The sequence below is a fragment of the Myotis myotis genome, unplaced genomic scaffold (assembly GCF_014108235.1).
Source record: "Myotis myotis isolate mMyoMyo1 unplaced genomic scaffold, mMyoMyo1.p scaffold_m19_p_5, whole genome shotgun sequence".
Lineage (NCBI taxonomy): Eukaryota > Metazoa > Chordata > Mammalia > Chiroptera > Vespertilionidae > Myotis > Myotis myotis.
In genome coordinates, this window is record NW_023416357.1 from 68,303,415 (window position 1) to 68,331,011 (window position 27,597).

Here is a 27,597-nt window from a genome sequence, read left to right on the forward strand (position 1 = left end):
AAAAGACCATTACCAGTATCCCAGAAGCCACCCTTATAACTTCTGAAGCACTAATCCCCTGTCCTCAAAAATTCCTATACTGAATTCTCACAATATAGTCCAGTTACACCTTTTCTGGCAATTTTTATGAATGGAATCACACAGTATATACTCCTTTATATCTAGCATTTTTCAATATTATTGCAAGAATTACCTATATTGTTGTACAAAGTTGCAGATGCTCATTCTTACTGCTACTTATATTCCAGTATTGATGAACATTTGGATAGTTTCCACATTATGGATATTACAAATAATGCAGCTATGAACATTCTAATACATGTCTTTTGGTGAACATATTCAATTACATACCAGGTATATAATTAAGAGTATCTGGAATTTTAAGTAAACCTGGTTCTATCCATATATACAGTACATTTTTCAAATGTGATGTTAACTTTGTAAAATATAAATAACTGCAAAAGCTATCATTTCCCTTACGTTACTACTTTTGAGACCTAAACTGCCACATAAGAATTAGTCATTCTTTCCGCTGTGCTCAAATATTATTTAATCACTTACCTCTATCACAACACTGATCACATGTCATAGCATTATAATTTATATTTTGTATTTGTTTCCCTAGTCCCAGAAAAGCAGAAGTAAAATCTAACACAAGTTTGTACTCCCAATTCATATATTACCCTCAAAATTTTATAAATGAAAAAGTAGTTGTCTAGATGAATATGTAAACCAGTTTATCACTTACCTCTGTTTCTTTCATTAACAAGTTTAGTTCAGAAATTTGACTCTTCACCTGGCTCTCCTTGCCAATAAGGTAATTAATATCCTTTGAAAGTTTTTCCTGTTGGAATATATTAGTAACACAAATAAGCAGAGATAGAAGTTTAATGCAGGTCTTGAAGAACCTTTTTTTTTCCTTTTTTACACAGTAACATCAATTAAAAGATCCATCTTTAATTCTTTGGAACATTCACCAATCAGACACAGTGAGTTTTTTTGATGACTCACTGGAGAGAGAGAGGAAGAACCCATGAGGAAAAGGAACGAGGTTTCTGAGGACTAGAGGCAAAACAGGACCAAGAAAGAACTGTAGGATATCAAGGATAGAAAGGGACAGACTATCTTGTGTCTTAACCCAGCATTTTACAGATGAGGGAACCAGAGCTCACTGAGTTCAAACATCACAGTCGGTAGCTGAGCTGGAAGCTCCTCAGTGCACAGTATACTAACCACCATTCCCCAGGCTGAGAGGTACTTCCTCAGCGCTCAGCTACAAGATGACAGCTCCTCCAGTAAGTCCCTGTCAGGCCCATGCTAGGACCAGAAGTATGGGATGCAGGAGGTGTACTCTTTTTAGCTACAGCAGCAAGGAGAAGAATTTGGCCATTTAAATTGAAGTAGGACTTGGTTCTAAAACAGCTTAAATTAGAAATACAAGATAGGCTAGAGAAGAATAGATGACAGAAATCAGAATATGGTTTAAGGTCTAAGAGCACTAGGGGTCACTCCCAGTAAGCTGTAATGCTTAGACAAAGTCTCTGGTCAATGGCAGCCTTTATTTGAGATGGCTCCAGCTTTCTCTGTCCTCAGACACAGGTAGTCTGTGTTTATGTAGTCTTAGTTTTAACCAAGAAGCAGGGTCCATTTATTCATAGGTCTCCAAAAAGCATAAACACCAGTAAAACAGACCACATAACAAGCTCATGATTTTATAAAGCAAAAAGTTAAAGGCATAAAGCAAAATAAAGAATCAAAATGTAGTTCCAAAAATAAACACAAGTCCTACCTTTAAGGTTTTGTAGGCACTGCTCATAGTGGTCACACGGTGATTGGAATGATTACCGCCACCCAGCTTACAGAGATGGCAAACTGGCCTCCTACATAATTCACAGTACATGTTCACTCTCTCCGTTTCATGTTCTGGGCACATTAAAATCTATCGAGTAAAAGAATAAAATTGTGATTTAGGGTCATCATAGCTCGCAGGGCACTCAAAGTCCCAAAATACAAAGATCTGCTTTAGAAAATCACTAAATAAAGCCATATAAAAGATAACAGGGTAAAAAGAAATAAAAGCATTTGGTATATCATATGAAAAGTCTCTATATTAGAATTACTATTGTTCAATTTCAAATGGTCAATTAAACATGTATATATTTAAACTTGGTGACAAGATGGTGAAAATTTCATTCCTATCAGACTTAAGTAGAATGTTTGACCAACTTAGAAAGGCTCTGACCACACTGATGAGGCAACTCTTTTTTTAATACATATTTTATTGATTTTTTTTATAGAGAGGAAGGGAGAGGGCTAGAGTTAGAAACACCGATGAGAGAGAAACACTGATCAGCTGCCTTCTGCACGCCCCCTACTGGGGATTGAGCCCGCCCTTGACCAGAATCGAACCTGGGACCCTTCAGTCTGCGGGGCCATCACTCTATCCACTGAGCCAAACTGGTTAGGGCACTGACTAGGCAACTCCTAATAATTATAATCAATATTTTTATAAATTACCATAACAGATAACTTATGAGAACCCAGGGCCTCACTATCCTCACAAGAAATCTGCTACAAGAGAGTCTTGGAACACTTTATAGGCTTCCAGATGTGTTTGCTTTTACATATTAACCAAATTTAGAATTGTGCCGAGTTAAATTTCTATCTTTTATTCAGTAAACTATCATTAGCGGTACATTTGAAGATTTATGTAAAATAACTATTTTCATTTGGAAGGGCAGATTTCTTTAGACTAGTGTGTTGATGAAATCAGAAAGGTGTCCATGCTTCTGACAGTTTAGATTTTAAGCAACTATAACTGCTCTGATCATTTAGAAAGAAAAAAAGTCCAATATGAAAGTCCTAACATCAATGTGCAGGTCCTGGAGAAAAACAACTGGAAAAGATTTCACATTTTTTAGCCTGTCCAAATTCCTACATTCTCAAAGCCACTACATTTAAAATAAAATATAAAGTCTGGCTTTCTGCAAGAAATGATCATAATAACACAAGGCCAGTGGTTCTCAACCTGTGGGTCGCGACCCCTTTGGGGGTCGAACGACCCTTTCACAGGGGTCACCTAAGACCATCGGAAAACACATATATAATTACATATTGTTTTTGTGATTAATCACAATGCTTTAATTATGTTCAATTTGTAACAATGAAAATACATCCTGCATATCAGATATTTACATTACGATTCATAACAGTAGCAAAATTACAGTTATGAAGTAGCAACGAAAATAATTTTATGGTTGCGGTCATATTAAATTTAGACATGGGTGTCGTACTGGTCGGAATTAATTTCCATTGAAAGAGCAGTGATACATATCATGCAAGATTATGAAGGATAAACAAGATTTATTAATTCTTTTTTGGAACTACGTCCCTACTAGAATCACTACAAACGTTATCACTTTCTACGTCAGAGTCAGTATTCAAGGTGCCAAAATAAAACTCTTCATCGTTACTTTCAGATTCGCAGTACACTTCTTTCGGTAACTTTCTTTTTGCCATTTTGGAGTATTATTTTGAAATATCTTAACAAGCGAGAATGCCTAATTACAGTTAAACGTAATTTGTAAAGCTTTATTTGAAATTCTGCCAAGTATCTCCGAAGCTTGTCGATTTCTTCACTCTCAAAAGGCAACTGACTCGCCACGGTGTTTTGCATGGCGAGTGTGGAACGACCGCGTTTGTTTATATTGAGTTTCGATATCTCCGATTTGTCGGGGCAATGTTTTGGTTCGTGACAAAGTTCTTAGACACTTAAGAGCTTTCAGAGAAATTATGAACTGATACATGAATCAACAGAGTTAAGATTCGTACGGTTCCTTGCTGTGGTGGCTGAGAGCAGACATACGACCGGAACGATAAAAAAGCTTTGGTGGCTGAGAGTAGACAAACGACCGCAAAGGGTTAAAGGGTCGTGGCATTAGGAAGGTTGAGAACCACTGCTATAGGCAAATATTCTATAGGATAACCTTTTTATAATTTTACTATATTGAATAACACAACTTAAAGAGGGAAAAAATTCTTTTCTCAATGTAACCTATTCCTACTTCTTCAGTTTTCTCTTATTAATGTTTTATTATATTTGGAAACAAAGAATAAGACTGCAATTTTACTCAAAATTTCATGAGTTCTTAACTCATAAAACGCAAGCCTCATAATTTATTCAATAATCGATTCTTTCGTATTTAAAAATGACATAGGAACATAATAGAGGATTGAAAACTACCTAATAAATCTTACCACACTGACATAGTTATAAAAAATTTATTCAAAACATGGAAGCAAAGATTTTGTTTTAATCTACCAGTACATTACACTACATTTAATACAATGTAAATACTCAGCTCATAGTTTCAAGATTAACTTTTGTGTTTCTTTTTTCCATTTTTCTATTACAAATTTAAGGTTTTATGCTCAACAATGTAAACAGACTTTCATACACAATAACTAAATTGTAAGGAATAAAAACTTTAAGAGAACCAATTATAGTTTTTTAATCTATATAAAACAAAGTAGTATAAGTGAAAATAACAAAAATCATTCTGCTTCACAGTCACAGAGCAAGGCAAGCAATACATAAAGTTCTTTTGAACATTATTATAGAAATTACTCAGAATATTTAAGAAATGCAAATTCAGCCCTAACCGGTTTGGCTCAGTGGATAGAGCGTTGGCCTGCGAATTGAAGGGTCCCAGGTTCGATTCTGGTCAAAGGCATGTACCTTGGTTGCGGGCACATCCCCAGTAGGGGGTGTGCAGGAGGCAGCTGATCAATGTTTCTCTCTCATTGATGTTTCTAACTCTCTGTCCTTCTACCTTCCTCTCTATAAAAAATCAGTAAAATATATTTAAAAAAAAAAGAAATGTAAATTCAGATACTATATAGTACATATCACGAGTTTCAGAATATTAGGCTATAATTACACTTACTTATTCATAGTACAATTTTAGCTAAGAAGGTCAGAGAAATGTTTCCTAATCAAACCTTTTAGATAATTATGGGTTTATCATATTAAAGCACAAAAGCCTATCAGCTTTAACCATTTTAAACTTTTCTTTTTTTCAATTACAGTTGACATGCATTATTATGTTAATTTCAGGTGTAACCCCCAGTGATTTACACATTACATAACTAATCGATCATCCCAATAAATGTCAAACCCATCTGACACCTTACATAGTTATTAGAATATTATTGACTATATTCCCTATGTTGTACGTTACATCCCCATGACTATTCTGTACCAACCAAATTATACTTCTTAATCCCTTCACCTTTTTCACCCATCTCTCCAACCCCCTTTCCCATCTGGAAACCATCAAAATGATCTCTGTACCTATGAATCTGTTTCTGTTCTGCTTGTTCATTTTGTTTTTTAGATTCAATTGTTGATAGATAAGTATTTATTGCAATTTTTTTGTTCATATTTTTTATCTTTTTTTCCTTCTTCTTAAAGAAGACCCTTTAACATTTCATATAATACTGGTTTGGTGGTGGTGAACTCCTTTAGCTTTTTCTTGTCTAGGAAACTCTATCTGTCCTTGGATTCCCTTGCTTTCCATCACTTTGAATATTTCTTGATAATCCCTGTGGCCTGCAAAGTTTCTGTTGAGAAATCAGCTGCCAGTATCATCTGCAACACATGGGTGTGGGACCACTCCTTTCCTTGTCTCTGCCCCTCCTACAAGTCTCAATGTGGCTTCTTCTTTAGTACCCTAGTTGTAGGACTTCCGTTCAGCCAGATTTCAGGCGGTTCTAAATGATGGTTGTTATGCAGTTTAGCTATAATTTTGATGTGGCTGTGAGAGCAGGAGAGTACTGTGTTTACTCTATGCTGCTTACCATCTTAGGTCCCTAGTTAGGACCAGAAGAACCTAACCATTTTAATCTTAAAGAGCACATCCCAGATCACCTTCCTTTTACTACTCAGAGTTATCATTGTGAACATTCACATACTATGTTTTATTACAGTGTACTATAATAAAGTGAACCATAACATTGCCATCTAACCTATGAGGATGTTTATCAACATACTAAGTAACTCCAACTATTAGGCCTTAATTTCTTTTCTTTTTTTTTAATATATTTTATTGATTTTTTACAGAGAGGAACAGAGAGAGAAACATCAACCAGGCGCCCCTTGTACACCCCCCACTGGGGACGTGCCCACAACCAAGGCACACACCCTTGACCGGAATCAAACCTGGGACCCCCCAGTCCACAGGCCGATGGTCCATCCACCAAGCCAAACCGGTCAGAGATAGGCCTTAATTTCTTATACCAGCATTAAAGTTCTTTTCTTTCTTACTGTTAAATTCTAGACTTGCAATAATTCCTTTTCTAAAATTAAGTTTAATATTCCAACAATAACAACTTCACTTACCTTGGGTCTAAAATTAGTGGTTGGGCCCACATACTCATGCTGGGCTTTTATAGTACCCCAAGGATGATAAATTTTAAAGCATTCATTGCAGTAGCTTGCACTACAGTCCATGCAACTTTTTGTGGATTCTTGAGGTGGTGGTTTACAAAGATCACACATAATGGCTGTGGCTGCCCTGGCTGCCTGCCGATATCTTTCAACAATAGTTTCCAAAGTGAAATTTCGAAATAGACCGTTGATTCCTCGCTCTCCAAGATCCACATCATGCTCACAGCCAGGACAAGGAAAAGTAGTTGTCTTAGGGGGCAATGAATTGCGCTTCCAACCTGTATAATTAGTAAGTCCTTGTTTAGTTACATCGGTAGGAAAATGAATAGAATGAAGAAAAAAGGGAATGATGTTTAATAGAGATATACATCTACAAATATATTCCAAAACTATAATACTCAATTCACATTCTGAATCAATTATATTCTCAAAATGCATTTAAAAAAATATTTTCCCTTGGTAAATAAAAGACAGACACAAGCTATTAAAGTTATTAAAATGAAAGAGGAAAGAAAAATATTCTGTAGTAAATCCCATATAAGAACCATTTTAAATCAAACAGATATATGGACAAAATATATAATACAATACTACACAAGGTCAGGATCTTTTGAAATTATGTGATTAACATTTATAGTTATTTTTATATATCATAAATAATTTTATATATCAAAGAATTTTTATATATCCAAAAGAATTTGACTTCCATTTAAATGAACACAACATTGGCTGTGTGATAAAGAATGATTCATACATAAAAGAGCAGGAGTCCTTAAACTGGGGATCCATTAATAGGCTCCAAAGAGATCCAAATAGTTTTGCAAACTATTTGCAATTATATGCAAATTTTGCATCTATGTTTATGCATATTTTCTTTAAATAATACATAGCTTTTATTAGATTCTCAATTTGTTAAGAACCACTGCAATAGAGGGTTTCCCGTTGTAGTATTGTTTTATCTGGGGATATTCAGTAGGCAAAATCATTAGTTAATTGAGTACAATCTATAAAAGAGTGAAAAGCTCATTCATAGACCTAAAATCTAGTGACTTTAAGAATGACCAACCATTTAGTATCTTCTTATGACCTGAAAAAAAGAATCATTAAGGTTACTTAATTCAATAAGCCAAAAGTTACCCAAGAAGTATTATAATTTTACAATATATACACAATACAATGACCTTAAACATCACACTTTAGTTCAGTATTGTCCTGATTTTAACAAATCAAGAAACCAAGGCATAACAGTCCTTATCCACAGGTTCATAAGAATCAAGGGTTGTCCGCTTAACATCAGAGCATGCATACCATAGTCCCACCTCTCATTTATAAATCTAGTCTTAGAGTATGTAATGTTGGTTGCCCATAAAATAACTACCTAAAAATAAACACAACTTCTTAAACTACAGCTTTCTTTCATACTGCCATGTATCCAGTACCAAAAATGAATGGTTAAACTTAGTATACCACACTTAGAAAAGGTCTTTAAACAGCTATATTAATAAGTCACTGAAAAGACTGTCTTAAAAAAATGGCATGATATATCTACAGGTAAAATCTGGCAATCAGGGGGGCAGGAGCGGGGAGGAGGAGGGTCAATGGGGGGGAAAGGAAACATCTATAATACTTTCAACAATAGACATTTTTGGCAACCAGTTCACAATATTATTCATTTAAAGCGACTTTACAACAAGCTAGATGGCACTGAGCCCCGAAAGCTACTTATGTAAAAATATGCAGGATGTTTTTAATATCTCCATTTAAATATATTTTTGCCTTTATATTTTTAAACACACACCAAAAAAATACATAAGGAAGTCACCCCATAAAAATATGAAAATGCTTCATAAAATATATTCTTGTATTAATTCTAAAAACATGCACTAAAGTTCAAGATGTTTCACAACACAGCAGGCATATAATGAAATAAGCAGCAAAGCTGGTTTTAAAACACATGCCAATGAAAATTTCACTTAGTGAAAAAAACAAGCTAAATAATTCTGGAAGTGATACAGTGCAGTGGTCAAGTTTAAACAAATGGAAATTCACACTTAATTGCATGCTTCCACATATGAACTAGATGATAGAACTTAAAATGGTTAACTAATATGAACAATCAAATTTTTAATGGGTTATTGGTTTTATGAATTGAAGTTATGATCAATTAAGTAATGGGATAAAACAAAATTAAATTATGGTAACAAAAGCATGCTTTAACATGTACACTGGTGATATCCAGATTTGGGCAATTTCCAAAAAAGTTTCATCCCTTTTCTGTAAACCTCTTTTAACTTATTTTTATAATAAAAAATAAAGTGTAAAGCATCATACAAAACTTCTTAAATCAGACAAAAGTCTATTTTTCTAAACAGATCTTAAAAGCTCTCACACTTTTTTATAAATGCTAAAAAATCAATACATTTTATTTCACCTGTCTTATACTTTGACCATTGTTTTCATAAAAACAAAACAACAGCCCTAACCGGTTTGCTCAGTGGATAGAGCATTGGCCTGTGGACTGAAAGGTCCCAGGTTCGATTCTGGTGAAGGATGTGCAGGAGGCAGCTGATGGATGTTTCTAACTCTATCCCTCTCCCTTCTTCTCTGTAAAAAATTAATAAAATATATTTTTTTAAAAAAAAAACCCCCAGAATATATGTTCAGGGCAATAAGGAGAACATCTAAGGATATCCTGGGAAGTAATCCTAATGAAAAAATTCAAGAAATGGAACTAAGACTAAAATGTAAGAGAGTTAACTTTTTACTCTCTTTAGCTGTGCTAATATAGTTAGTAACCATTAGCCAAATGTGGCTATTGAACTTAAATTTAATTCATTCAAATTCTCATGAGGCTAGTGGCTACCATACAGTATGGTGCAGGGTCAAACATTTCCATCATTGTAGAAAGTCCACTGGATAAAACTGCTCAATGGCCCTAACTGGCTTGGCTCAGTGGATGGAGCAGAGACCTGCGGACTGAAGGGTCCCAGGTTCAATTCCAGTCAAGAGCATGCATCTCAGCTGCAAGCTCCTCCCTGGTCCCCACCCTGGTCAGGACACGAGCAGGAGGCAACCAATGTGTTTCTCTCACATAGATGTTTCTCTCTGTCTTTCCTTCTCTCTTCCACTCACTCTAAAAATGGAAAAATATCCTCAGGTAAGGATTAAAAACAAAAAAACCTGCTCAACAACATGATATAATGAAAAAAAAAAAAAAGTAATAATGACTTAGAAAGGTAAGGAAACAATGTAGGCCAAGAAATGCAATTTTATGTCAAACTGTATTTGTGGGGCCAATAATATACCCAAGTGATTTAAATACTGTCATTATGCAGAATCAATTATTTTCCCCCATATACCTTTAATTCAAAAACAAATTAATCAAGTATAAATCAATACAATTTAAAAACAAAGACCACAAAAAAGTTCTTCAAATTGGTTTATACCAAATCCCCCCCAAAAGTCAGCTTTCAGTCATATGTTTTACCATTTAAATATCAAAGTATTTCAAAACAAAGAGAGTCAATTCATAACAGGTTCAAAAACTCTGCTAGCTGCATCCTTTCCCACATTCTGCTAGAAACAATTTCCCCACTGTTACCACCTGGTAGTCAGTGGCCTACCTCTCCACATACTGGACATTCATGTTGGGCTTCTTGGTGTTTGGCAATGGACTGATGTATGATATTACCAGGAAAAGAATGTTTCTTTTCATACATTCTGACTATCTGATTCCTACCAGTTATATTTAATTTTTTAGTATTATTAGTATTTTCAACTTGCAAAACCTTTTTCTCAACTACTGCCTTAATAAAAAACAGGTAATAAGCAATGAGCTTTTAAAAAGCAAATTGCTCCTACTTTTCCTCCTAATTGCTGAATTTCAATATTTAAAATTCTCAGGGACTCACTAAAGCCTGGTAAGAGAAAAAATTACATGTAGCTTCTAGAAGTGACTGTAAGATTTTAAAATCAAGACATGTAGAGGAAGGTAAGGAAGACAGAAAAGGGATAATATTTCAGATGTTCATTTTCTCTAGTAAGATATAAGGTATCACCAGCATTTCACAAAAATATTAGCCAATTTTACTTTAAAGGTCAACTGGAGTAAAAAACACTTTTTAAAAATAAGATAGGTTAGCCCATCTTTCATACAGAATCAAATACTTCAGAAAGCCTAAAAAAGCAGTGTACATTATTTACCCACAAATGGGTAAGATCCCTATGTTACAACTCAAATACTTTAAAATGTTAACAAATAAAAGACATCATGTTTTGCATAAAACAAAGATTATGTTTTTAACTACAAAAATTATCAACATCTTTAAGCAAATCTTTAAATACAGAAGTACTGGCTTATTTAAACCTCCCCAAGGCAGCAATATGGCTGTTAAACTTAGCTTTGTTCCACTAAATAAACGTAAAGGATTTAAAAAAAAAAGGGGGGGGGGTCATCTGTAACAGTATCAGGAAAAATAAAAATTAAAATTAAAAGCTAGCCAAGACCGGTTTGGCTCAGTGGATGGAGCGTCGGCTTGCGGACTGAAGGGTCCCGGGTTCGATTCCGGTCGGGGGCGTGTACCTGGGTTGCAGGCACATCCCCCAGTGGGAGATGTGCAGGAGGCAGCTGATCGATGTTCCTCTCTCATCGATGTTTCTAACTCTCTATCTCTCCCTTTCTCTCTGTGAAAAATCAATAAAATATATTTAAAAAAAATAAAATAAAAAAAAATAAAAGCTAACAGTGGTGTGTCATTTTCTTAAAAAGTATCTTGTCATGCATATTGACAAAATGCAAGCACTAATAATCAGTGCTCCCTTTATAAACATCAGAACTTGCTCGGAAATTTAGTCCTGTTGACCTTTAAGTCATTTCAGCCCAATGTGTTAACTTTCGACAAAATTTTGAAGACTTGACCACTGATGTTTACAACTTATCTATACAGGGTTATTTAATTTAAATCTAACACTATACTGCCTGCGGCCACACAAGCGATAAAGCATTTTCTACCTCTCCACCCCAAAGATCTCCGTTGTGATGCTGTGAACAATGAACAGAAAGCTGGATTTAGAATTTAATTTAAAAGAGAAGTTTCACAACTTGTTAACAAAAGATAAAGCAGTAACTGTTCTGCATATAACACAATTATTGAATTAACAGTAAAAAAAAAAACCGTTTTTCCTGGTACACATGGTAGTTATGAAGCTATCACTGTAAAACATTCATCAAGCTTATCTTAGAGTTCAGAATTAATCAGTACTGGTATAGCACTTAAAAGACCTACACTTTATCTTATAGATTTGTATTTTTAAATAATATTTCTGGTAACCATTAAAATACAAAGTAAAATCAAGCATTTTTTGTTTGACTTTTTTACTGCTGTAAATAACACTAAATAAACATTACTAAAACCAACTAGATCTTTCTGACAAAAGGAAGTACAAAATAGGAGGAAAGTCTACATATATATGATTAAAATATATAGTAATATAGCTCTTTTATTGTTACATAATCTACATATATATGATTAAAATATATAGTAATATAGCTCTTTTATTGTTACATAATTTAATATGCAATTTTTATATACACAAATCTTACTCTCCTTTAAAGGCACTTTAACCTTTAAAATCTGTCAAATGTCCAATGCAGTGAGATCCAAAGGATCATGGGAGCCTAAAGTGTAGGCCACATATTTTAAATTTCCCAGTAACCAGAGAGAAAAGAAACAGGTGAAATTCACTTTAATAATGTTATTTAACCCAATATATCCAAAATACTAGCAATTCAAAATGTAACCAACATAAAAATTATAAAGAGATTATTTTATATTCTTTTTTTTTTCATTCTAGGTGTTCAAAATCCAGTGTGTATTTTACATCTTAATTCAGATTAGCACATTTCAGTGCTCAACAGCCACACGTGGCTAGTGGCTATTGTACTGGACAGTCCCGGCCTAATTAACCCCTTAATAAGCAATGGCAAACTCATTTTTAGAATTCTATTCCTCCCACATCAATTACTCAGAATAGGGTCTCTGGTTTCCTTCTCAAACATATCTAAATGATGAAAAATTATTTTTTTAAAAACTTACCCATGAATTTAGGTTTGAATCTATCCAAAGAAAAGTTATAGGCAAATGCCCCTCAAGTGGAGGGTAACTATTTTAAAACTGGTGACTGTGGCCCTGACCGGTTTGGCTCAGTGGATGGAGCGTCGGCCTGCGGACTGAAGGGTCCCAGGTTCGATTCCGGTCAAGGGCCTGTACCTTGGTTGTGGGCACAGCCCCAGTGGGAGGTTTGCGGGAGGCAGCTGATCCGTGTGTCTCTCTCATCGATGTTTCTAGCTCTCTGTCCCTCTCCCTTCCTCTCTGTAAAGAATCAGTGGAATGTATTTTAAAAAAAAACAAACTGGTGACTGTGAGATAGATAGGAAATCTTAAAATTTGCATTAATTTGCTAAAAACCTCCAGGACTGACTATACTTGGAGCCTTCTCACCCTCTGAGTGCTCTATCTGTATCTGTTAACTTATTTTTTACATTCTTGATGAAGGACGGTGTCCTAATTATTGTATCTCTCATTTAGCCATGTCTCATAACTAGCAGGTAACTTAAATATTTGGCAAATGAATGAATGCAACTGGTACGCAAAGAGGCACAGCCCTTCAGGGTAAGAGATTACATGGAAGATGATATAACAAAACTGGCCTGACTTACCACCCCAGGCAGAAATCCCCTCTACAATACCCGCTAATGATGGTCACGCATCCAATGTTTAAAACAAAAGCTCCAAACACTCGTGGCCCAAAAGCTGGATGGGTCAGAGTCAAAGATGTGTTTTGGCTGCCCTCACCACCCTACATTGAGCTTGCAGAGTGTTTTTAAGTAATTTGAATTGACTGCCAACATTTAAAAAACAGGCTTTACATCAAAACATTATCAGGTTTTCGTTAGGGAAAAAAACTGTAAATCCAACAATCTGGAATTCCCAAACTCATACGATAATTCACTAGTGCCAAATGGCTACTGCTCCACTAGACAAGGCATCCATTCCAGTCTCTACAGTCCCAAACCACACCCACTATCTTCAGCAGGGTTGGCCAAGAGTCAGCTGGCCAACCCTCTTATAGTAGTTGAGTTAATGAATAACTGAAATATTTATTGTCTCTATGCCTATATCAAAGAATTAAAATGACAGAGGTCCTGTATTTATTTTTCTGGGGCCTGCTTCATTAATGTACCTATTTGTCCCCTGCGATATGGCATCTAAATTTGACCTCTATGAAAAATCACAAATTTGCCTCTAATTTAAACACTTCTAGTGACAGTGATTTGACAAAATCAGGCAGCCCATTTCGTTTTTGGACAGGCTTAAGTGTTTGTTTTCTCTCAAGTTAACTTGAAATCTGCCTTCGTATTTCATCGGTTCCTTGATCTGGACCCTTTGCGAGAAGATGCCCAGGGTACTGTTCTCTTCCACGGGACAGCCATGGTATTCTGCAGTTGTCCCTTCTCCAAGCTAAATGTTCTTATTTCCTATAACTGTTCACAGAAAAGTTTTCTAACTTCCTCCCTTCACGACATAATCCAACTTAATAGAGTTCTTCCTAAAGAAGGGGGAGGAACATCTCAGGAATTCTGTTTGATCTATACAGAGTCAAGTATGGTGGAATAGATCTCTTCTTTTGGAAAAAACGCCATTATTGAATATAAGTCGTATGGCATGCTATGAACAAATCTTGTAGCAGAGGTTTGTCATTTAACATCCACTCAACACATATTTATTAAACATCTATTGAATATTGTGGTAGGTAAGTTCCTGGAAAGAGAAATAGTTCACTGTATTTCATCTATATCTCATTCCTACTTCATATTAATCACATATAAAAACTAAAAAAGTCTTAAGATTAGAAGCCTACATAACATACAGGATTTCATAAAATACGTATGTAAGCACAATCGAATTATAAATAGAAATACTAGTACACAACTAAAATTCCCTTTAATGGCCTGTGCTAATTAATAAACAAAAAGTAAATTTTCCTTGGCCAGTCAAGCAGGGGTCCCTAATTAGTCAGTAAGGATCTAGAATATCAGGCTGTTACTGTCTTTCTTCCCCTCCTCAGTGTGCCAGTTTCCTAGCAGGGATGGAAACAAAGTGATGACTTCACAATGAGCATAACCCTCTCGGACCTCCTACTCCCTGCACTCCCCGTCACCTAATGCTCCTTGTTTGCATACAGTCACGCGCTGCATAATGACAGTTTGTTCCGTGACATAGACAGTGGCCCCATAAGATTATAACGGCCCTGAGAAACCTGTCCCCTAGCAACACCATAGCCATCCTAGCACAGGAGCACAACGCGTTACGTGTTTGTGGTGACGCTGGGGTAACCAAATCTACTGCCAGTCATGTAAAAGTATAGCACATACAATTATGTAAAGGACATAATACTTGATAATGATAATAAATGATTATGTTTATGTTACAGGTTATATGTTTATTGTACTATACTTTTTCTCCTTAGAGTGTACTCCTTCTACTTATTAAAAAAGTGTCCTGTAAAACAGCATGCCATATTATACCAGCAATGGTCTCATACATCTTGTGTTTTCTGTGTCTCTTGATCGCATCATTATCTCTTGTACTTGATTTAATCTCATGTTGTTCTGCACAGTAATGTGATGTGCAGGACCGTAGCCTAGAAGCAATGGGCTCTATGATAATGTGTAGGAGGCTTGTGTAAGTGCACTCCATGATGTTCACACAAGCACTAAAACGCCTAATTATACCTATATAGTCACGTGCCATCTAATGACGGGGATTTGAGAATGTATCCCCTTCATTGGGCGGCACATGACTGTGTATGTATAATTTTTATATGTGCAAAATATCTTAGTGTTTACCATTTGAAGAAAAATACATGTTTTTTAAATAGCATAATACTACTATTATGCAAATACTACTATTAGCATAATAATACTATTAGCAAATCTACTATTATCCACTCTTTGATGGAGCACAAAGACATAAATGTCACCCAAGGAGACTCCATATCACAGCATAGACCAAAATAGATGGCATTCCCTAAAATGTAAGTAAAGAGAGATGCTTTTCTGATAAGTTTTCTTACAAGATTAAAAAGTTACTCCTATACTATAAGAGGAAGAAATGAACAGAGAGGAGGGAAGGATTAAACTTAAAACCTCAAAGCCCAAATGAGGCAGAGTTGAAGCCCTGAAGTCTGATGCTACGGCCACTCAAGCACTCTCCGTACAAAGAGCATGCCTAACATGATGCTGTGGTATCTCTACCCAACCTAAGCCACCCTTTGGTCCTCACTACTAACTTTGGCCCTTCATTTTTCAGTGGCCCTGTTCCCAGTGATTATAAATTAATTTAGATCCGCATCAATCTTACTATGGATGTCCAGAAGAAAGTAACTATCCCAACAGGAAACAATTTAAACATTGGGTAAATAATAAAGGTACAGTATACTAGTATATACTACATATCTCGTTAGACCTACTTCTATCATTATTACAGAATTCCACTACTATTTAAATAATGACAAATGTTATGAGGATTAATGAGAAAAAAAAAAAGAGTTCATTTAACTACAGTTTTAATTTATTCACCTGGAAAGATTAACCCTGAAAATGACAAAAATAATTTCCTTCCACAGTAATCAATGAAATTCCCCGGCCCCAATGTTCTACCACATACCTGGTCTGTTAATCCTGTCAATTTTATCCAAGCTAGGGGAGGTGACCCAAAGTCGAGGACTGCTCTGATTGGAGTTGTCTGATCCCACGTCATTGAATGAATCATCAAGTGTCAGTAAGAGTTCTTTCACACACTTATGACAAATATTATGTTGACAAGGGAGAATCAACGGGTGGGTAAACAGCTCCTTGCATGCTGGGCAAATGAGCTCTCTTTCGATATTCTTAATGGTAACCTTAAATTGAAAAGAAATCAGAATCAAAGACTCTTAGTGGGTAAATGTATGAACATGCTTACACCGCTTGTAGAAGTACGTGTGCTTACCTTTCCAAAAAGAATTAAGAAAGATTGATTTTTAAGTCTGAAGTTCCTTTTTGGCTATGAAATAGTGTACCATTAACTCCTTCTCAACACCCAATAGCCTAGAGCTGAAGTGACATGACATGGTAAAAACTGAAGTATGAGAAAAATTAGCAGAAAATATTAGGAAATCATAATATTTCATCAATTATGAAGTTATTCAAACCATCACTAACTTACTTTTTTAAGATTTCAGTGAAATCTTAAAAGCAGATTACTTCAATAAAAATTAAGAATATAGCACATTGCCCTAACCGGTTTGGCTCAGTGGATAGAGCGTTGGCCTGGGGACTGAAGGGTCCCAGGTTCGATTCCGATCAAGGGCATGCACCTTGGTTGCAGGCACATCCCCAGTAGGGGGTGTGCAAGAGGCAGCTGATCGATGTTTCTCTCTCAGTGATGTTTCTAACTTTCTATCCCTCTTCCTTCCTCTCTGTAAAAAATCAAAAAATATATATTAAAAAAAAAAAAGAATATAGCACATTAACTTTGTGAGTAGCAAATAACAAGAGCAGGTCAAAACAAAGTTAGCTAGTATGTTCATGGAACCCTTCTTGAAATCTGTTGACAAGGTGGATTATCAGCAATTCCCTGCATTAAATGTGACCAATGTCATGCACATTACAGCTGCAACTGTAATGGAGGTAAAATGCTTGAGCTTCTCATGCTGCAATAGCAAAGCAGTTATCTTAAAAGCACGCGATAAATATTGAAAGGGTGTAGAGGCTAGAAGGCACCATTATAAATGCTTTCAATAGTACAAGCTTGCATTATTTTCAAGGGGGGAACATTTAGACTCTTATCACAACTAAAAAGGTTTGATGATGACCTCATATGAGTTTTCCCATCCTTTCCCTAAGCAGTCCCCCCTGCCCCCCCCACATATACCAAACTTCAGGGGCTAAGACTGCCTGCAATTTTAGTGATAGTCCAACATTAAAGTACTCATAACCTGGTACAATCATTTCAACTCCTGCAAATGCACAATTACAACTGAATTGAGCCACTTTTTAAAATTAAATAAAAATGCATGCTATTCTATTCCCCCTAAAGTGACAAAAAGTGCTTTAATCCCTGACAATAGCACTACAGCCAACTGTCTCAATGGGTCTTTGTGGCATTTCTTGCTGCATCACTCAATAAATACAGGGTGGGGCAAAAGTAGGTTTACGGTTTTCCGTATGGAAAATAATACAATTAAAAAGTAATGATACAAGAATAAACTGTTTTATGTACTCAGAACGGTAAACCTACTGTTACTTTACCCTGTATTTAATAAAAGCCCGCATTATGTCATAATTTGAGTAAACTGGGAAAGACAGCCACACCTCACAATTCATATCAAAGAACAGGGAATACTTACATCCTATTTCATTTTCCAAGAAAATTGACAATTCAAAGGAAAATATTGTTCAGAATGTCCAACGTAGGTTCTCACACCCCATTTTATGGGAGGTTTACTTCCCACCGTTAGATCTAAATTCATTTCCATTTTTCCTGTACATAAAGCACTACACAAGCCTTTTAAGCACGATGCATAAAAAGTAGTTTTTTACCCAGAAGATAAATCAGTGTTCATTTTACATTCATTGAGGGGGAACCATCCGATGAAGAGAAATGTGATGTGGTAGTTCCCACAATTAAGCTGGTTCCAAATAAACGAGGTTCGACAGAAAATGAACAAGTTCTTAAGAACTGCCTATCCGATCCCTTCAAACAAAACCACTGGCACCCCGACAGCGGCCAGAGGGAGCCCGCCTTCCGGGAGCTGGCGGAGCCGGGAGGAGCCCAGGCCGGCGGACGGGCCGAGCCGCGGGGGGCCTGGAACTCCAGCCCGACCTCCGCGCGCCCTGACAAAGGGCGGCGGGACGCGCGCCCCGAGCCGCGATGAGCACCGGACTCCACGGAACCAATGCGTTCTACCACCTGAACTCCATTGCAGAGCCCCGCCCGCATTCCCCAGGCGCTCCGATGGGCGATAACCGCACCCGAGGGCGCCCTCTTTCGGACCCAGGTCACCCCGGAGTCCGACCCTCCGAGGAGGGGAAAGGGGGCGCGCCGGTTGCGGAACCCAGCCTGGGACCGGGAAGGCGAAGAGGAAGCGAGGCCACCGCTCGGCAGCCTCCGCTCCTCGGGAGGAGTGGCTCCCGCCCACCGAGCGCCGAGGGGAGAGACCCAGGGGCCCCGGCCCCACTCACCGGCGCGTCTGAGCCGTCCCCCTCCATGCTCGCCTCCGCCAGGTGTCATCAACCGCGGGGTCCGGCGGGGCCGACGAGCGCCAGGCAGGGTCTGGTGGGCTGGTCCCTGCGGCGGCCGGGGAGCCGGGGCTGCGAGCCGGAGCGCGGGCTGGTCTGCCGGACCGACCAGCGGACCGACGGGAGCAGAGGCCAGGGCGGACGAAAGCAGGGCGCAGAGAGGCGCGTGGCTCCCTGCGGCGCCCCGGGAGCTCAGGCGGCGGCGGCGGCTCCTGCGGACTGCGGCGGGGCCGACGGCCGCGCGGGGACCTGGGCGTCCCGGGGGCGGGGCGGGGCGGGGCGGCGCCGTCACCCGGGCAACAGCGCCCACCGCACAAAGGAGGCGGGGCTACGGGCGGTAGGGGGCGGCGGGGCGGCGGGGCGGCCGGACTGGGGCTGGGCTGGGGCTGGGGTGCGGGGTGGCCAGTGCCCTCCCTCCTACCCGGCCGCCGCGGTCGCCCCCTGCGGGGTAGGAGGGCGGAAGTGAGGGCGCGGCGGGCGGAGGGCAGCGCGGGGCGGGCCGGCGTGTGGCGGGCGGCCCCCTGCAGCCTGGCCTCTGGCCCCGCGGCCCCTGCGCTTCATCTTGCGCTTCCTGGCCTTCGGTAAAGCGCGGCACCGAGCATCACAGACAAGTCACTTTTCCTGACTCCAGTCGCGGCGGCGAGGCGCGGGCGGGTCAGTGCCTTCGCCCCGAGACCGCAGAACCCGCGCTGCTGCGGAGGCGGCCGGGACGAACCCCGCCCATCCGATCCCCGCACGGGCCGGCCGGGGGTTCCCCTAGTAGGGGGGGGGTCCCTGTCCCCGCCCCGCTCTCCTGCTGCTCTTCCGGCGGATTCATGGGGTGAACTCACAGCCCCTGACTGATCACCAGCCATTCATATTCCGCTTTTTGCTTCTGCTTTTCCACACGCACAACACGTTCTTGCCAAGTGGCGCGCGTGCAGACCGCACAGCAGGAGTCCCTCTCCCGGGGCTGGACAGGCATTGAACTCCAGAGACGGCAGCACGGGGGGCCGGCCGCGCCTAGTCAGCCCTGCCCCCGCCCCGCAGCTGCTCTGCGGCTCCCCCGCCCCGCCCCGCCCCGCCCCGCCCCGCCCCGCCCCGCCCCAGCCCCGGGGACGAGCGCGCGGGGAAGTCGGCACAGCCGGTCTGGAGCTGCGCCGGCTCCAGGTACCCCGTGATGGGCGGCGGCGGAGGAGGGAGGCGCGGCTTCCACAGATCCGGGACTGGGATTGTAAAATCCACCTGCCACGCTCTAGCGCGCCTCTTCTATCTTGTTTTCAAAGCAAATGAAAACAAATGAACCTGGGGCTGTTGGAAGCCGCACTCGATCAGCCCCCGCCCTCCCGGCTGACTAATTCCATCCTTATGTCCAGACTGAGAAAACGCGCTCTGCACGGCCAGGGGAAGGGGCCACGGCGCTGCGGCGGCATCCCCTTCAGGCTTTGAAATGCTTCCCACTTTACTGCGTGTTTGCAAGAGCCCTCTCGCTGTGGACAGTGGTGCCGTCTCCCACAGCACTGTCCGCAGTGGTGGCCTCTTCTCCAGCCGGCGATTGAATAACGATGTAGCGGAGGAGAATTAAGAACAGCAACGGGGCCAGAGCAATTGTCCTTAATGGAAACGCTCCGTTTACGGATGAGGTGCAGAGGGATGAACGCCGGGCCAAGCAATGACTGGGCTTTCCTGATCCGCATGAACGCCTGTTGTGTGGCCCCCACATGCTGGAATTGAGGCTGCTTTCTCCCTACGGGTCCTGAAGCACCCTAATCTAAGGAGGGAAATAAGGAATGCCTGTGGACTTTAGTTACATGTAACAAGTTCTACACCATGTTCCCATAGATATATTTTTAAAGCTCAACCATTAGAAAGCATTTATAAATCAGTTTCTGTTTTCAATGTTGGTCTGGCTCAAATAATTCCCCTCTGGCTGTAATCTCATATCAGTACAATAATCTAAATTGGGGACCTTATTTATAGAAACTAAATTTCTATCATCAACAATGTACATCCATACCATGAAATATTAGGCAGCAGATAAAATGAATGTACTAATGAGAAAGGATTTCTAAAAAATAATAGTGATTTTTAAAAGTACAAAAAAACCGTATGGATTTTGTACTTTTAAAAATACGGTTTTGTACTTTTTAAAATCACTATTTTTTAAAATATATTTTTATTGATTTCAGAGAGGAAGGGAGAGAGAGAAACATCAATGATGAGAAAGAATCACCGACTGGCTGCCTTCTGCACGTCCCGGACTGGGGACCAAGCCCATAACCCCGGCATGTGCCCCTAACCAGAATCTAAACCAGGACCCTTTAGTCCCCAGGTCGACACTCTATTCACTGAGCCAAACCAGCCAGGGCAAAATCACTGTATTTTAAAAATCCTTTCTCTCCAGTGCATGTGAACATATTAGAATGTTTGAGGGCAGGGCAGGACAGAGAGGTAAACTTGAAATAACACAAAATGAGTCTACTGTAGTATGGAGGGCCTGGAATAAAGTGCTTCTTTTCCATAGCTGTTGGAACATGAAAGATCTGTATTATTTTGTTTTTTAAATCATTATTCCTCTAATTTGCATTTCATATGCTATCCCTTAGTGCCCACCCCTTTCTAGTTTGGAATATCCTAGCATCTCCTTTTCTAATGCTTTCTTTTAAAATATGGGTCAAAATTCAACACAAGGAAGCCTATTATTCCACGCCTAACACCCTCCACCCAGTCCACAGATCTTCAGTACTCTTGCCTACAGTGTGATATCTTGTGCTTGTTGATGTAGCTCAATTGCTCGTCTGTCATAGAGGCATGAGCTGTCTCAAATCTATCCACTTCATGAAGTCCAAAAGGTCAAACAATGATGTCATCAGTTGTCTCCTACTTCACCTGCCAAAAACTGCCACTCCCCAAACATACACCACACACACACACACACACACACACACACACACACACACACACAAACACAATGCAGGTTCAATAATTGTTTGTTACCTGACATTAAAATATAAACCTGTTACCCTTTAGGCTATACCCTACTCAGTAAACTGACCAGGTCTCTTTCCATACCGACTCCTAATAGCCAACAAGAGATTAAATTACTGGCGGAGTCAAGTCCTAATGACCATGATGCATATTTCAGTAAGTGCTTTAAGCACTACTGGCTCTGAATCTGTTTGGTCTGAAATCAAACAGCCACGGTCTCATACTGTTAGTATGGCCTAATCAAGAAGTAACAAGGTGACATGGCTACATAATCCTAAACCTTGCCTCCTGTTGTGAACAACCTGGGTACAAAATTAAGAGTCCTGAACTTAGGGGAAAGAAGGAAGTTGTCAATGAAGTAAATCACAGGGCTTCACAGTGACTTGCACATGCGTTGTCTATGCTGCTGGGTATCAGAAGGTTCTAGGTGAAGGGACAATAAATGGCATTTATCAATTATTGACTCAAGCCTCTGACAGGCCAAGTTCACCTGTCATAAAGTGTTTCTATGGGAACAACCTCAGGGGAGGGAGTCCAGTGAGCCAGGAAGTTCAGATTTCCATGGCCTTGCCAAATCCTACTCATCTTTCAAGCTGCAGATCTAGAGCCTCCTTCCTCATTTGTCTAGTTTTCATTGATTAGCTCCCCTTACTCTGAACTCCTTTAGCACTTAGACTCTTACCACTCAGTTTAACATGCTTCCATACTCTCATTTTGTACACTAATGTTTGATGTTGTATAAGCCTTATCTTCCCATCCATTTAAGCTTTTGTTTTTTCTTTTTTTTATGTTAAATCTACCAAATAGCTTTACATTTTTTATTGATTTTTAGAGAGAGAGACATTGACCTGTTGTTCCATTTATTTATGCATTTATTGGTTGACTCCTATATGTGCCATGACCAGGGATGGAACCCAAAACTGTGTCATATCAGGTCAATGCTCCAACCAACTGAGCTACTTAGCCAGGGCTGAACTTTTGTTTGTTTTAAGAGAAAATCTAGTAGGCATTTATCTACTAAATGGTAGGACCAGACCAACAATTTGAAACTTGATAAGAGGAACACAGTGCTGCTCTGGCAGACATTAATGGCAGGAGTGTACTGGCTGCATGTCTGGTAAGCAAAGGGGTCTCTCAACCACCTTGAGGTGAACAACACTGGTAATATTTAGAGGTTGTCAACTGGTCCCTTTTGACTGTATCTTATTATTTCTACACCTAGGGTGGCAAATAAAAACAGGATAGATACCCTGTTAAATTTGATTTTCAGATACATACTGGAAAATTTTTAGTATAAGTATGTCCCAGATATTGAATGGGACATACTTATACTAAAACAATTATATGTTGTTTATCTGAAATTCAAAGTTAACTCTAATTCCTGTATTTTATCTGGCAATTTTATATCTACTTGCTAATGATTACAGTTTAGTTATAGGGTGTCTCAAGCCCCAACCCTATTGTCATAGTAGCTAGATATAATAGCTTTCATTTATTGAGAGCCTACTTAATGTGCCAATAACAGTATCAGGAACTTTGCATAAAATATTCATATAAACCTTGCAAAAACCCTGTGACACAGATATAATTCCCTTCAAAGGGAACATGTAACAACCACAACTCCCCCCTTCTTCCACCCAAATATTAAGTAGTACCCTCAAGGTCATATTAAATGCCAAAAGAGCCAGATTCAAATCTGAGTCTCACTCCAGCATCCCTACTGTGTTGCCCACAGGTTAAGTATAAAACATGAAATTTACAATTTCATAAAAGATCTCACTTAAACATTCTTTTACAGTTTGAGGTACATGTTTTCCAAATTATCTTTTGAACTGTGTAGTAAAAACATCAGAGAGAAATTATAATGTTATTTGTGAAACTAGCTGTTTTCAAATGAATTTGCTTCAGTCTAAATCTTCTGTTTGCCTTCAGTACCCCCCATAATACACACATTTTACCCAATCTCAATATATATATATTGCAGTGACCACAACCTTAGCATTATCACCCAGTTTAGATTTCAATTTTGTCCGAAACTATCTGTTGAGCCTTTTGAAATAGGCCATTTGGTATTATTTTAGTTTTGGTCCATGAGATGTTTAAGATTTTATATTAGTCTAGATTTGAGGATTTTCTAAACCGAATTCTTTCAGTGTACAAGTATCTTCTTGTTTTAAAGTAAAATTTAGACTTATGAAAGTTTTTTAATATTTTTGTGTCTAAAAGATGTTCAAAGTTAAAAGTAACAATTCACTGAGTAATGGAATCATTGCCTGTTTCTCTGTCAAAATGAAATGTAACATTCCAAAGCTTGTTTTATTTTGTTCAACCCACTGGACAAACCATTCAGATACTCTTTGGAAGTGCCTAAACAGTAACTATTGAACTATAAGAAACAAGAAGCATTTTTCTGGCTACTTATACATAAATATAACATGTAAGTTACTCTAAATATAAAGAGGTATACTAGATTTAAATCCTTCAATGTTCTTTGTCATCAAATCTTTGTCGTATGATTCCAGAAGAGTGTATAATAATGTGAAGGCAAGAGGTATATGAACTTGCTTTAAAAAATTAGCAAGGCAAACCATTCTAGAGACCAATATTGACCACAGATTTGGAAAGCTCTCTTTCAGAACAAAGAGACAAGTTAAAAAAGAAACAAAAAGCAGCTTCCAGAAATACAAGTTTCTCTGATAGTGAAACATAAGGAATTCCATTTACATTGATTTTTAAACCTTTTAAGAATTATCGCAGGTATTAACTATACTTTTAGAGTGTATTGTTTGCTGAGCAGAAAGATCACACTGGTAGAGATCAGTGTGCTTTAAATATTAAAGTAATCATCACAATAGAGTAAAATAAGCTGATCAAATTGGTCAGGTGGGTTTTAGGTTACCCTAAGATGAAAGGCTCACCTCCCACATTCAGAGAACAAACAATAAACTAATTTAATTTAAAATAGACACACAGCAAACTGCTGCCACTGGGGATTGGAGGTGGGAATGAAGTTCCACCTTTTATTCTGTAAAACTTTCTGGAAAGGTTGACTATTTTGAAGAAGCATATATTAATTTTGTCAAATTTTAAAGCCATCAGAGAAAAGTGAAAGAAATTTTAATAATTTTCACTGGTCTCAACTTTGGAGGAAAGTAGCAAGAGGATAACTGGCCTCTGCTCTCCGTGAACTCAGCCAACTTGGTGTAATTAGACCAGTTTCACGTCATTCTTTACATTACAAGCCTGGACTACAAAGTGGAACCTAACTCCTCAGAGGAAGTAAAGCAAATCTCAAAGCTCTGCTATTCTATGGCTAATACTCAGAGAGGTAGGTATTCAGTATTCAAACCCTGTATAATCTCACACAAAGTGAGGGTTTTAAATGGAGTTGAGGGGTGGGAGGGTGTCTGTGAGGAGAGTGGGAGTAAGCTTGGTTAGAAGGCTACTCCTGACACACCCACCACCACCACCACCACCACCACCACCACCACCGTCACCACCACCACCACCACCACCACCGTCACCACCACCACCACCACCACCACCACCACGAAGAAGAAAAAAGTCGCAGGGAGGAACTGTCCCAAGTTCTTATTGTGAGAGCCTGCTCCCCAACTCAGATTTCACAGGGAGGCCGGGCCCCTCTAACTTTGGAAGTCAGCTGAGCATGCTCTCTGTTGCCGCAGGCCCACTGCTGAAGCCTAGGAGAGAGTGAGGCAGAGAAGTTCAGTGGTTGAAACCAAACGTTATTTTGTTTTTATTTTTTTCATTACAGTGGGCATATCGTGGTAAACACATTGCTAATTCTGAGAAGTTTGTTTTTGTTTACCTGACTTTATTGAGTGTTAAGGGTTCACTAATGGTTCTGTCTTCAGTTTACCCATATGTTCTATGATCACCTGGGGTGCCAACATGTGGATCCCTGGGTGCCACCCCTAAACTATCCTCTCAGAATTCAAAATTCTGCCTGCTGAAGGTAAGTATTAATACAATTCTGGCTCACTTTGAAGAATGTCTGAGCACCACAGGCCTAAACTCACATTTCAGTTGAGAGTGGTCTATTTATTTTGTAATCAATAAATGTCATCCCCCCCCCCCCCCCACACACACACACACCCCACCAGAGTTCCTGTGCACCAGGGTCCTGTGAGTGCTTTTGAGGGCCTGGTTCTGGCCCTCTGGGTGCAAGCCTCCTCGCCCAGGACCAGCACTTCCTTGGGGACTTTTTTTCCCTGGAGGGGACTATGGTATGCACCCTGGTGGATGGCCAATGGGAGGCTATTGGTGGTGACAAGGCACTTGGATGTACTGGCCAGGGTGTCTCTGGGCAGACTGGAGCCCAGGGTAAGAAGAGTGTGACATTTGTACTTCTGGTCTAGGGCTGTAATTGCTAGGGGCGATCCTACTTTCCAATGTTAATAAGCGTTCTATCTTGGATGAGTGAATTCCGTGTGTGCAGAACAGGAGAGAGAGTTCAGGGAGGAGCACAGTTCTCCAGGGACACTTTAGTCTGGAAGCGTTAAACCAGCCGCAGGGCTGTCTGGCCTGACGCTAAAACCATTCCACACTCCATATCCGCGGAGCTGGGGTGAGGTCTGAGGCTGAAGCTTCAGGTGTTCACCCCAGGCTTGCAGAATCATCCTTCTCCTTTCTGATGACTGTGCGCAGGGAGTCCCCTTTCCTCTGTGCCATCGCCTCTTCCCGAAACTCCAGGTGCAGAGGGCGAAACGCAGACCCGGTTTCTAGCATGCAAATCCCGGCGGACCGCGCACAGGGTGGCCTTTGCATTTCCCGACACCTCCCTCCCGGACACCACTTAGGCGCCTCTCCGGGCAGTTTCTCGCACGCAGCGTGGGGGCCAGGCTCCCCGAAAGGCTTCCTGCCCGGGCGCGGCGCCAACCGGCCGGCCGAGGGCGTGGTCGCGAGGCGCCGCCGACAGCGCTTGCCCGGATTTGGAACCGGCTCCGGGACAGGTGCCGGGCTGAAATCCAGCTCTTCGCCATCTCCCCGCTCCCCGCCACAAGAAACCGGTCGAAAGATCCCGGGCCTGGGCAGCGGCTCAGGACTTGGGAGGAAGGCTGAAAGCGCCTAGGCGGGGCGATCAAAGCTTCTGCCCTGTTTACCCGCCGCCGGGTCGGACTTCAGGCTCAAGCCGACCCCGACCTCCCGACCTGTTCTCTGCTCGGACCCTCCCTCCGCGCTCGGTGCCTGGACAGGCGAGGTCACGCACTCGAAGTCACCAGGCCTGGGCAGCCCCGGTGCCTCCAGGCGCGCCCCCTTGGCCAACGCCCGGCCCTCCCCCCACCTTGCCCCCAACCCCGACCCCCATCTCCGCGGGCTGGGAGCGCGCTCCTCTTGGTCCCCGGGGGCTCTCCCGTCGCCCAGCTGGCCCCAAACACGCTGGAAACTCCCCGTCGGCACATGTCAGAGATGCCGCCTAATAAAAGAAAAGGCAGCTACTCTGCCTTCCGCAGCGGCTGGGACGCCGGGCTGAGAAGTGGACGCGGGATCCCGGCCCCTCCCCGGAATGGAGCGGGGCGCCCACGGCTGGCGGCCAGGTAGCGCCCGGAGTGGGGGCCGGCGCCGCACGCGCGCCCCGTCACTTACCTTGCCCCTGGCCAGCAATTCCATAATGTAGCCAAATTCACTCATCTCCCCCGAGTCAGACATAGTCACGAGCCTTCACCAGCTCTGGGAGACCCAGCAGGTGCATCCGATGTGCTCTTGTTCTCTCTCTCTCTGCTTTTCAGTCTGTTTTGCCAAGCGCCCCGCCGGCGTGTTGTTCAGGAGGGAGAATGGGAAAGCGGGGCGAGCAAAAGGCGGGGTTGGGTGGGAAGAA

General features: G+C 40.7%; 1 protein-coding gene across 5 annotated transcripts in view; it reads right to left on the bottom strand.

Annotated features, from left to right (window-relative positions):
- The window catches only part of TRIM36 (tripartite motif containing 36), a 32,840-nt gene extending 13,793 nt beyond the window's left edge, over positions 1–19,047 (bottom strand). The window contains exons 1-6 of one of the 5 annotated variants that reach the window (XM_036309336.1): positions 18,735–19,044; positions 16,177–16,411; positions 7,515–7,535; positions 6,401–6,726; positions 1,790–1,939; positions 749–844 (exon numbers count right to left, since the gene is read on the bottom strand). In XM_036309336.1, coding sequence (XP_036165229.1) covers positions 749–844; positions 1,790–1,939; positions 6,401–6,726; positions 7,515–7,535; positions 16,177–16,411; positions 18,735–18,761 — 855 coding nt within the window. In that variant the 5' untranslated portion in view covers positions 18,762–19,044. Of the gene's footprint in view, positions 1–748; positions 845–1,789; positions 1,940–6,400; positions 6,745–7,514; positions 7,536–16,176; positions 16,412–18,734 lie in introns of all 5 variants that reach the window. The other 4 variants (XM_036309332.1, XM_036309335.1, XM_036309333.1 and 1 more) reach the window with 4 other exon arrangements.
- Between the last annotated feature and the right edge of the window lie 8,550 nt (positions 19,048–27,597).